The sequence below is a fragment of the Triturus cristatus genome, chromosome 12 (assembly GCF_964204655.1).
Source record: "Triturus cristatus chromosome 12, aTriCri1.1, whole genome shotgun sequence".
NCBI lineage: Eukaryota > Metazoa > Chordata > Amphibia > Caudata > Salamandridae > Triturus > Triturus cristatus.
Window position 1 is genome coordinate 836,909,079 of NC_140595.1, and position 12,885 is coordinate 836,921,963.

Sequence of the window (12,885 nt, forward strand, 5' to 3'; positions counted from 1 at the left end):
CGCCACTAGAAACGGTCAGGGCTAAATAGAATAGTGCATTGGGGAGAACATTAGAAGACAGAGACAGGGCTCAAATACTTCAAAGTGCAAACAATATCTCTAGAATCACGGCACTAAAAGTAATTCAGTTCAATGACATACATATGGTCTACCTTACCCCACATCGCCTGAATATCATGTATGGAGGAATAACACGAGAATGGCCCAGATGCGGACAGCAGGATGTGGAATTTATACACATGACCTGGAGTTGCACAGCAATACGAGACTATTGGGACGCAGTACTAGCCCCAATAAACGCGACATTGGCCAGGAACCTACCAAATACAGTGGGGATATGTCTTTTGGGACTTTTTCCAAGACCAAAGACTAAAATGGTGGGCTCACGGTTCATAGAGCTGTCTCTAGTCCTAGCACGAAGACGGGCGGTTATGGCTTGGAAACCCCATAGAGGTCCCAAAGTAGCAAACTGGGAACAAGACATAGATTGCTGGGCAAAGACAGAATAAAGAGCTATACATCGAGAGGAGGCGAGAGGTATTAGACAACACCCCATTGCAGATTTATGGACTGAGATATTGAGGGCTTGGTATACTAGGATATCGGACGGAACGCAGGACGAGGACACTACGGGGGGAACGCAGAACTAGATACTGACTCAAACACGGCGGGAAAGAGAAGATGCAGGTAACAATAGAACACACAAAGAAAAGATGAGCAGACCATTGGGGGGGGGGGGGCTCCTACTGCACACCGCGCCAAAATAACCCCTTCATGCGGTGACTAATCATGAATAAACACAATGAGACTTCACATAGTTATTTTACATCCCAGTTCTAGGGATAGGTTGTTCATTTAGTATAGCTTTATTGAAGAAGTATATCGAGAATACGGATAGAGAGTAGCTCCCCCGAGTACACATTATGGGCCTCCGGATCAGAGTACATAATATCCGCCGGAAAGAGGAATATAAATCGGAACTTGAATAATGCGCTTGACGACTGATGCAAACTCCCAAGAATTAAAAAATGAACATTATGCATCATGTACAGTAAAGGCGCAAACTGGATATGTGAACAAACTTCAGGGAAAATGTATTATATGCGACACATTATGTAACTGACCGTATGAATACCTGTATAAATCAAACATGCTAATAAAAATATATATTTTTAAAAGGTGTGTGTCGGCAAGATAAAAAAAGCCAAATGTGATTCAGCCAAATGTGTTGAGAAGGAGGGTGCTAGTAGGGAGGGCACAAATATATCTTGTCAAGAGGAAAGTGAGAACATCTTGAATGTTAGAGAAAATGTTGGACTAAGTATCTCAGATGAAAACAGTAGAGACAAAGCCATACGTTTCATGAAGTATACACAGTGTTCATTACTCAAGTAGGGTGCTTCCGGTTTAAAGGAACGCCGTTTGGCTTAGCATCAGTGGCGGCGGTGTGCCTTACGTTTAATCTATTTCAAAAAATGAAAGGGATTTCATTTTTTCAAGACGACATACTAGATATGGGAAGAGACAAAGTGGACCATGACATGAAACTAGAAAAAGTACAGGAAGTTCTAGTAATTCAAGGTCTTACAGTTGAATATGCCAAACGCAAATTTGTGAAGAAACATGTAACTTACTTAGGTCATGAGGTCAGTGGATGTGAAGCCAAACTTAAGAAAGGTTCATTACTAGCGATTAAAGAGGCTCTGTATTCACAGAATAAAGAGGACTTACGGTAATGTATGGGGTTAGTGGGATTCTTTTAAAAATTTGTATGGAATTTTTCATTAAAACTTTCAATGTGAGGAAGTTGCTAAAAACAAATGTAAAGTTTCTCTTTGGCTGATGAATGTAAGGAAGAATTTGATAATGTCAAGGAGGCAATTTCTTCCACACCTGCTCTACAAGGGTTTGATCCCCAGAGCACTAGCACATTGATTATAGATATCAATTACAAAGGTCTGGGGCAGTTTTGTCTCAAAAAAATAGTACAAGAGTTGAAGTTATTACTGCATTTGTTTCACAAGCATTATCACCTTCCGAAGAGAACTATGCCGTGATAGAGAGGGAAGGACTAGCCTGCGTATGGGTTTGGAACATATTCGCTCGTTTGTATGGGGGAAAGGAAGTCATTGTTAGATTTGACCATAAACCCTTAGAGAAGATTTTGACCACTGTGGGAACGTCAAGAGTATCCTTAGCCCGGTTATCCATGCGCTTCTTAGACTTCCTGTACAAAGTGGAGTATTTACCCGGAAAGAAATATGCAGAAGCAGACTTTTTATCTAGGATGCCCACTACATTTTTTTTTTGGTAAACTTTATTTTCAGTTTATATATTATAAACAATAACACACAACTGGCATCAAATCAGTGTATGCAAGCAGATCGACGACCTTTTTAGCGGCACTTAGGACTACAGGCGGCATCAGGGAGGGAAAGGACTCATGGGGAAAGGAAACTATAACACACAATTATAACACCAAGAGGAAGGAACCGGGCATGGCACTGATGCAGGCGGTGAACATCACTAGGGTCGACCCTCTCGTAGGATGCCCACTACACTACTAAAAAATCAGGAGGATTTACTGGAAAGTAAAAGATTGTGTGGGTGGTTGAAACAGGGGAACACTAATTACATCTGGGGGAATAACAAGTAGAGAGTGAGAAAGATCAAGAATTTAAAACAATTATTAACTTTGTGAAGGAGCTGGTGGGGGGTGTCACGCCCTTCCATATGAAGTGAGCTGGTGGGGGGTGTCACGCCCCCTATGTGAAGTGAGCTGGTGGGGGATGTCATGCCCCCCCATGTGAAGTGAGCTGGTGGGATGTGTCACGCCCCTCCATGTGAAGTGAGCTGGTGGGGGGTGTCACGCGCCCCATGTGAAGTGAGCTGGTGGGGGGTGTCACGCCCCTCCATGTGAAGTGAGCTGGTGGGGGGTGTCACGCCCCTCCATGTGAAGTGAGCTGGTGGGGGGTGTCAAGCGCCCCATGTGAAGTGAGCTGGTGGGGGGTGTCACGCCCCTCCATGTGAAGTGAGCTGGTGGGGGGTGTCACGCCCCTCCATGTGAAGTGAGCTGGTGGGGGATGTCACGCGCCCCATGTGAAGTGAGCTGGTGGGAGGTGTCATGCCCCTATGTGAAGTGAGCTGGTGGGAGGTGTCATGCCCCTATGTGAAGTGAGCTGGTGGGGGTCTCTTGCCCTCCATGTGAAGTGAGCTGGTGGGGGTGTCTCGCCCCTTCATGTGAAGTGAGCCGGTGGGGGTGTCTTGCCCCCCCATGTGAAGTGAGCTGGTGGGGGGTGTCACGCCCCTCCATGTGAAGTGAGCTTGTGGGGGATGTCATGCCCCCTATTTGAAGTGTGCTGGTGGGGGATGTCTCGCCCCCCCCCATGTGAAGTGAGCTGGTGGGAGGTGCATTGGAAAGTGTTGTCATTCTGGGCAGATGTTTATGTCACAAAGTACATTGTGAATCCACTGCTACCTGTTGGCGTCTGTTCCTTGACTTTTGCGAAAGTATTTCATCATCCATATTGGAAGAGTTCTGTTATTCCACCTGGGAGACTGGTGTAACCTGTCTGTTCTCTGTTCCCGCAGTTGTGTGTTAGGGTCTCTTCTGTGATTCTGCAGCTGGTGTAAGTGCCTCCTCTCTGATTACGCCGCTCAGGCGCGTAACACAGGCCCCCACAGCTCCCGCAGTGCAGGGGCCCCCGAGCTGCAGGGGGCCCCCTCAGCAAGGTACTCAGGCCTGAGAACTCCAGTTTGAATCCGGAGTGGGGCCCTTCCAGGTACCTTGCAGGGGGCCCCCTCAACTTTCGTTACGCCACTGATGCAGCTGTGTGTAAGTGCCAGTTCTCTGATCCCACAGCTGCGTGTAAGTGCCTCTTCTCTGATTCTGCAGCTGTGTGTAAATGTTTGTTCTCTGATTCTGTAACTAATGGTGTACCGAGGGTATGAGGGGGGTACCAGTGGAGGAAGTGCCCCCCCCCCAGCAGTGACAATAGGCAGCAGCACCCTTCTGAGCAGCATTTGGGGCACCTGCACTTAAAGGGTAAATATATGATCAATACCATGGAAAGGATTGCATCCTAAAACTATGAGTTTTGGTCCTTGTTTTTGGAAGAGTGCCCGGCACATTAGCTGCTGCACCCTGAAAGTGAGTTGCGGTCAATTATATCCCAGTCCTGAGGAAGGTCTGCCAAATAATTCCATAGAACCGAAATGTGAAGATTGCACAGGGCAGATAAAAGAGATACAAAATAAGGAAACAAAGTTTTATTCAATAATATGACTGAATCAAATGTGATTTAATCAAGACAGAATTAGGGTGGGTGATAAATTCTGCTCCGCCGGCAGAGTTTTGCCCACGCTGCATTCTGGGAAGTGGAGTTCTGGCAAAACTCCGACACCCGCAATGTGGCAGAGTTTTTTCTCTTGTGCGGCTCGCCAATGTTAAGTTGGTGAGCTTGAGCAAGAATTTGCATCCCCTAGCATGATTCTCTCGTGATCGAATGCCTCCTGGCGAAATTTCTCAATGCGGGCAGTTGTGGCAGGTCGCAACTATTTGCGTTGAGATAGGTGCCGCTTGAGTAGAAAATCTACTTGAGCCGCAGAAAGAAGCATCGCGCTCTAGCCCTGGTGCCGTTCACACTGATTTTACAGCGTGGAACAAGCTACTGCTGCTAAAAATCTGTGTGAGCGGCACATCGTGCCGAATTCTGCTGCTCACAGAACTGCGCGGAATCTCACAGAGTTTTTATGTAACTCCGTGGAATTCCGCAGAGTGAAACTCCATGAGTTCCGCACACCCGTAGACAGAATCAAAAGCAACAAAGAACAAGCATTGGCATAGCCAATAGGTCTCACCTTTGGGACCTTATAAGTGTTTGGCCATGCAACAGTTGCATAACTAAATACTTATAAGGTCCCAAAAGCGAGACCTATTGGCTATGCCAGGTGGCCGTGTGGCCGCGAAAGTGATCGCGATCACGATCAAACATCGTGCGGCCGCGAAAGTGAAAGTAATCGCGTTAAAGCGCGGCGCACACGCCCGCGCACATGCACTGTAGCTCTAGGCTGGCCTGGTAGCACTTTTTGGAGCCCTCTCAATAAGTTTCGCCAGACCAGCGCATGCGCTGGGTCAGGCGAGACCTAAAAAACGAATACTGCCGCTAATAATGAACAAAAAGTAACAGAAATTTGGGATGACTCATTTTGCTGGTCAAACTTAGCTTACAACAAAACATAGTAGTTGAGGGTCACTAATGCAAACTTTTTCCCTAGATACATTCATCTGATCTAGTTCTAATTAAGAATCAACATGTGCAGATGTCTTTCGGTGGAACTCTGTGGACTCGCTTTACAAACAAGTGCTTATGACGAGGTGATGAGAACTAAGGGTTTACCGCATGCTACGGCAGAGATGCCATTTTGAGGTAAATAAGAACTTTACAGCACTTCTCATTGCGACATCCCAATTTACATCATCTGTTTGAAGGAATGAATTCTCTCTCTCTCTCTCTCTCTCTCTCTCTCCTCCCCCCTCCCCTCCCTCACTCACTCCTCCCTCCCTCAAGGGCGAACCTCAATGTAAGTGGTAGTTCCCCTTCAATGTCCTTAAGAAGTACCTTATCTGATTCAACGGGGTCGCGAGCTCTCCTATGCTGGCGGTATCGGAGGAGTTCCTGAACTTACCTGTGCCTGCTTGAATGCATTTCGGAGCATGAAGTGTGCGGGGTGAGCGGAGCGGATGTGTCGCGGGGGCTCGGGGTCAAAATTCTTTTGGTTCGCGGTTTTCAGTGATCTTGGCCGCCCAACTCGGGAAACATCACCCTGGAACACCGGGAGGAGTGTGGGCGGAGGCTGCAGCGCAACTCAGCTGGAGCCGCCACGCTGCTGCTAGGATCGGTTTTCCAGCGAGAGGGATCATTAGGTCTCAGCTCTCCGGTATTACGAGCGTAGGGAAGTTAATTTCTGAAGCTTCCCCTGTAAATCAGCAAGGAGATGCTTCCAGAGACCCCTTGATGACCCCGGTACGGAGGAGGGAGCGGGTCTTTCCAGAAGGCTGTCTTGATACTGGCACCAGTATTAAAAACCCCAGGCAGAAATCGCGCGCCAACAACTGCCATCATCGCTGGGGACTACAAGACCCACAAGCAGGGGACGCGCCAACAACTGCCATCATCGCTGGGGACTACAAGACCCACAAGCCCTTGCTCCCTGGTGGGAGGAACTGCTGCTGATCACGCGCTACAAAAGCGCTAACAGACACCGCCGCGCGGGACGCGCCAACAACTGCCATTATCGCTGGGGACTACAAGACCCACAAGCCCTTGCTCCCTGGTGGGAGGAACTGCTGCTGATCACGCGCTACAAAAGCGCTTACAGACACCGCCGCGCGGGACGCGCCAACAACTGCCATCATCGCTGGGGACTACAAGACCCACAAGCCCTTGCTCCCTGGTGGGAGGAACTGCTGCTGATCACGTGCTACAAAAGCGCTTACAGACACCGCCCCGCGGGACGCGCCAACAACTGCCATCATCGCTGGGGACTACAAGACCCACAAGCCATTGCTCCCTGGTGGGAGGAACTGCTGCTGATCACGCGTTACAAAAGCGCTAACAGACACCGCCGCGCGGGACGCGCGCGGGCTAAGGGCGGGCCCGTCCTTGCCCGTCAGGGGCCGGAGGAGGCCGGGACGGGTCACCCCCCTAACATTGCCATTGGTTACCCTCGATAGCCTGGTTATTTGCCCAAAGGTACTGTTTTCTGATCACTACTTTCTCCTTGGGCTTTTTAACTAAGGATTTGCAGGTCAGGACTATCCTTTTAGCCAACCTCCATAATTGGTAAAAACCAAAAGGTCGTAGTTTCCCGCCCCATGACGAGACAACAGGTGGCCACGGCACTACCCCTCCCTTCGCTAACGGCTATCGATAAGATGCTCCAAAAAACCATCGGTTTAGTGGTAAATGCTATTGAAAACACAGAACGAAGGTTGTCAATTACCCCTGTGGCACCCCTGGTAGAGCAAGTAGGGGACTATTCAACAATTGTAACAAACCCTCCAGACGTAAGTTCCTTCCTTACGCCATCATTTGCTGACTTACCCTGCGCCCAGGTCCCTACAGATACTATAGTTAGCAACGCATCCCCAAGCTTATCTCCACTTCCTCCAAATACTATTATAACAAACAAACCGGGCCCTAGAGGTAAGAAAAGGAGACTTGTAAAGAAGCCAATTAAAAATATCGGTCATAAGTACGATTCTGTACTAACTACCACCGGCCCTTCCCCAGCGAATACGCTAGCTCCGCTGTGGGTTACTAGTTTAGAACAGATTATTGGTAAACATACCAAATCCCTGGCATCTAGGATTGATAGATTAGTCTCTACCCTCAATAATATGGGTCTGGGGAAAACGTCCCCAACGGTTCCACACGGTAAATCTGCCTCTAGTGGAGCAGGTGGTAGTGCCCCTCTAGTTGGGACTGCCTTAGTAGTTGATAGTGTTACAGGAAACAATGGTCCCTGAGAGCGAAGAAATAATTAAACATACAATGAATATAGTCAAAATTGGAACTATATTGTAGCCAATGTTCAGCCGGGCATGGCAACTTTAATAAGTAGAAATCATTCGCAGTGATCCAAAGAATGTAAGTAGAGTCTTAGTGGGACACAAGCCTGTATCCTGAGACTTACATATCATGGGGACAACAAATTGTGAAACACATTCAGGCAATTACAGTGATGTTTCTGTTTGTAAGATATTGAGTAGTGAAACATCTAGTACAAATATTGCCACCTTCACAATGCGTAATGTACAAAAATCTCTAAATGTGTAAGGTGGACACCAAAGTCGACGACGTTTCGATCCTTATCAGAGGGATTTAGGATCATCATCAGGACTATTCAGTTAAATTGCCCATATTTTACATGCCTGAAGTCATATAAAATAATAAGGCAAACAACGTAAAACATACATAGTTCGGGGAAGAAAATTTTTGGAAGAAGGGGAAAAAAATAGCAATAGAATTGGTTATTATTACATTAAGGAAAATAAAACAAACTACGTCAGAGAAACATTAGTGTCAGATCACGGGCTATTCCACATTTTGAAATCTCATGCAGTAGAACATCCGGAATCTTAATAATGAAGGACAGTGAAACAAAATTGTCAGATCATTGGCTAATCCACATTAAGTATATCATGCAGTAGAAAGATAGCGGGCATAAAACATCCAAAAACGTGATAATGAAGGACACGGGAGAAAAAGGTTCGGAACAGATTGAGTAAAAAACTTGAAGGCTGAAAATTAAAGGTTTGCACATATTGCATAGTCCGAAGAGAAATTGTGCACGTCCCTGATATGTTAGCCGGAGGTGAATGGTGATGCGGGAGATTACCGCCTAGGTAGACCGACAGTGCCGCGAAAAGGAGGCGGGAAATGACGAGTGGACGAAGGTAAATAGGGAAGTACCTCGTGTTGCCATTGAGGCAACTGAGTGGGCGCCGCGTCTAGATTCTGTGACTGCTACGAATAAAGTGGATGGACGCGTTTTGTGCCTATGGAGAAAAATAATTAATAGACGGGAACGGAGTGAAGTTGCATGTGAGTGGTAAGTGAGGTGGTATGAGCGCTTACCTGGGAACTTCGAATTCCGAAGAGGGACACACGGTAAAGGGGAGTCTAATGGGAAAAAAGGGGGGGGAAAAATTAGGGGAATCAATAAAAGCACGAACTGAGGAGTGATCAGGAAACGGGGGCGAGGGGCCCGCAATGGCGATTCTTACCTCAATGTAATAAGAGAGACGATTTCCGTGGTCAAGCAAATGACAGCGCGTTCGGGCAATGCCGGATCGACTGTGAGTGGGGTGTAGAACAGCGTCATGTTGTAGGTCTACGCGATCACGTGGGCGGTCACATGGGCGGTCATGTGGTCTCAAATAGTGCCATGGGGGTGAATGGGAGAAAGGTAGGCTTGTGTGGGCGCCATGTTGGAAGGTGGTTAAAGTGGTCTCGAGCAGTTGCGTGTGGGTAAAAGGGAGAAAGGAAGGTTTGAGCGGACAGGGAATTGAGAAATAAAAATAAAATAAAGTGATGGAGATAAACAGAGATGGTTTACCTTGGCTAAAAATTGAAAGTATTATAGAAAAAAGTAATAGGAAAATGCATTTGATATTATAAGAGAATAAACGTGTCATAGCATTGTACATTTGAGACGTTAGGACATTTGATTATGCACAGAATTGTCACCTAGGCACCCAATTGAAGGCGAATTGGGCCCGTGATGTACTGGTCTTTGTGCGTAAATTGGGAATGAATAGGTCCAGCATGTTTTTAGCAAGGAGTTGGGGATAAATGAGTTCAAAAGGTTCATAGCAAGGAGGTCCAGTCCTCAAGACGATTTAACCCTCTGTGTATGCTTCCAGTCTTTAGAATCCACTTTAATTCCTCTTTGTTCAACAGTTGGGAGAGATCTGCGCCTCTTGGTGGAATCTTCACAACAGAGATTACCGTCCAGCGTATATCGTCCTCAGTGTGGCCTATGGCCTCAAAATGTTCGACCAGTGGTGCATTTGGGGTTTTGCATCTTAATCTGCTTCTGTGCTGGCAGATTCTTATCCGGATTTTTTGCGTGGTCTGACCTATGTAAATCATTTCACAGGGACACAAGATTGCATAGATAACATTACAAGTGTTACAGTTACTGAAGTGATTGTGAGGTTTACGTATATTCTCATATACAAACTCTTTACAGTCAGTGGTAAATTCACAAACGGAGCAGTTGCCGCATCTATTGTGACCAATGTTCCCTCTAATTTCTTTCCTCTGTGTGCGGCAGTGGAGGGTCTCTGTGCGCTGCAACCATGGCTATGTGCGCCAGGAACCAGACCGCGCGTGTGCGCGGCACCAAATGTCACTCAGAACGTTTACTTCAATAAGTGAAAAGATGGTGCATTTTCACACATACAGGGCCACAATAAGTGTCTTAAGGGCAGTTTCCAAATTGGATAAACACGCCATGACATGAATTGGTCACACAGGCAAGTACACTTCAAGTTTAGAAAAGCACAAGACTTAAACGGTGGTACATCATAAGATTTTAATAAATATTCTTAACTTGAGCACTGTTAATTGTCAATATCACATATAAACAATAAGGGAGACATGTCAAGTGGCATCACTAGAGGGGTGACAGGGTTGCTTCTCACGGCGATCTTTGGCATTTTTCCAGTGGTGATAAACTCGATCTAGGTCAACTTGGCCGTTCAGGAGGTAGGCCTTTGTCCTCATCAGCATATCCAAATGCTTCTGCTCTAGTCTATTCCTCAATTTACTCTTTATAGTATTCATGAGGCTGAATCCTCGTTCACAATCTGCACTAGATGCTTGAAACGTTGCGCAGACATCTACAAGCTGAGAGACCACACTATACTGAGCAGCATTGCGTACAGTGAAATTCACCATGTCTTGAAAGGTGGTAAATAACCCACCCTTTACATGTTCTGCCACCACATATTTATAGTCTCTGTACTGTCGAACAACATCTTCTGGTGTTTCGCAATCGCCCAGGACCAAGACATTTTTATACTTTTCTACAAGTCTTTGTATATTCTCAGTCCCAAAATCAAAATGTGATTGTGCGGCCATAGCCTGGATTTCAAAACTTGCCCATTCTTTTAGCTCATCTTCAGGGAACCTTTTTTGCATGTGCTCACAAAGAAGGGAAACAAAAGACAAAATAGGCCCACTGTCAAACTCTTGCCTTTCCTTGTACAACACCATCAGATCTCTTACATTACTGCTCCAAAAGACAGTGTCCCCCAAATACTGTTGCTTAACTTGGCCAATCTTTGCTCTTGCATACTGTACAGCTTCAACAGTAGTCAGAGAACTTTTTTGGAACAGTTTGCACAAAGATGCAAATTCACCCAGAACGTCATTAAGTACTGCAAGTGAAATATGGTAGTTGGAGTTTGATAGCTTTTTATAACAATACTTAGCAACTGGATCATTCTCCTCAACTTTCTCATGCTCAAAGTACTTAAGAACAGCCTCGTAATTACGAATTAGTGCCCCAACAGCAAAATGCCTTGAAAGCCACCGGACTTCATTCAGTGGTCGAAAAGAGACCACTTCACATTCAGTGACCGATGCAATTTCATCCAGCTTGGACTTCCTTGCTGGAGATCTGGAGAACACAGTGTAGACAGTCCTCAATAATGTCTCCATCTCTTTAACCATTGGAACCCTTTTCCAGGCATCATCAACTCCCAAATCTTCTCGATGGGCGACACAATGCTGCTCAACTAGATGAGGTATGGATTGTTTAAGGCGAGTAGCAACACCATTATTCTTACCCAACATCACGGACGCACCATCAGATGTGAACATGACCATTTTCATAAGGTCCAGTTCATTGGCAGTGTAGAAATCTTTCACAGCACTAGTGATAGCCTCAGCATTGCAACTAGTCAGCTTCACTATGCCCCCAAACTGTGTTTTGTGCTCTGTTGATGTTACTGGTCGGAACTTGAAGTACAGGATGAGCATTTTTGAAACAGAAATATCAGTGCTCTCATCAATTATCAATGTGTGATACAAAGCGTTACGAAGTTCTGCCATTGCTTCACAGTGTATCACGCTATTGATGGCCTCAAGGAACTCAAAGGCATAGTTCTTGCTCCTCCAGCTGTCTGGTATCTTGACATACAAAGCTAGGTGGTCATGGATGTCTTGTACAGATAACATTGAAGTATTCATTTTGACTGCCAGCAGCACGTTGTTGATGAGAATCTTTATCTCTTCAGGCACAGATCTTTGGCGTTCACCTACTTCCATTCTATTTGCTTTGTCAGTGGCAGTTTCTGTCAGCATTGCCCGCACTCCGAAACCAAACCTGGCAGCAGCACTTCTGTTTCTCAAGATCACCATGGCAGACTCGTGTACTTTGCTAAGTAGATGGCGTTTCATGTAATCCAGTTTCCAGCCATCACTCCATTTCTTCCCTGTGGAAAAGTCCCCAACAATCTTGGCTTCGGCACATGCTTTGCAAATCAAGCCCACGTCTGGACTGTATTGGAAAAGTTCCCCGAGTTGCACGCGGACCTTGCTTCGCGATTTCTGCGTCTCAGCCTCCACAATTTCCTTCATCCACTCTTCCTTGAATACAAGGCAACATTTCTTCCTTTGTGGTGACGCACTGCACTCTCCCATAGTGACAGCTTTGCGCTTGAACATTTCCGTGCCAGCCGGTTTTAACCTGCTGTGCCACAAAGCCTGCAAGATAAGGGAACATGGCTTACGTTGACGCCTAGCTCATGCATGCAATCCTTTAAACTACAATAATCAAGATGCACCACAGTTTAACTCTACCAAACAATTACCTCTCCTGCTTGAACTCACGTATGCCTGTGTGAAAGTATGGGGGTCTGCCTGCGAAGCCTGCAACAGAAGAAAACATGGGTAAGTATATTATACTACAATGATCAAGATGCACCACAGTTTAACTCTACCAAACAATTACCTCTCCTGCTTGAACTCACGTATGCCTGTGTCAAAGTATGGGGGTCTGCCTGCGAAGCCTGCAACAGAAGAAAACATGGGTACTAGGGGTACCAACACCCGATCCCCGCAAGCCGCCGCAAGCCGCCGCAAGCCGCCACAAGCCGCCACAAGCCGCCACAAGCCCCCGCACGCCCCCACAAGCCCCCGCACGCCCCCACAAGCCCCCACAAGCCCCCTTACCTGCACTCTCCTACGACACCTCACCTCGCCGGCAGCACTGGAACAAGTGCCTGGTTTTCGCGCCGCTCGCTTCTTAAAGCGACGGCGCGGCCGGCTCCTCTCCGCCGAACGTCCTGAGATCGTTTGTGCGCGCTCC

General features: G+C 46.7%; 1 protein-coding gene across 1 annotated transcript; it reads right to left on the reverse strand.

Annotated features, from left to right (window-relative positions):
* Positions 1-10,121: 10,121 nt before the first annotated feature.
* LOC146783016 (E3 SUMO-protein ligase KIAA1586-like) lies at positions 10,122-12,588 on the reverse strand. The gene is made up of 2 exons (XM_085636698.1): positions 12,529-12,588; positions 10,122-12,281 (listed from the first exon to the last, which is right to left on the reverse strand). Exon 2 carries the CDS (start codon positions 12,240-12,242, stop codon positions 10,173-10,175), a length of 2,070 nt encoding a protein of 689 aa, XP_085492824.1. The 5' UTR covers positions 12,243-12,281; positions 12,529-12,588; the 3' UTR covers positions 10,122-10,172.
* Positions 12,589-12,885: the final 297 nt, after the last annotated feature.

Bases quoted from the DNA above. Each gene is read 5' to 3' on its own strand.
- LOC146783016 (XM_085636698.1), bottom strand. From the start codon at position 12,242: ATGTTCAAGCGCAAAGCTGTCACTATGGGAGAGTGCAGTGCGTCACCA.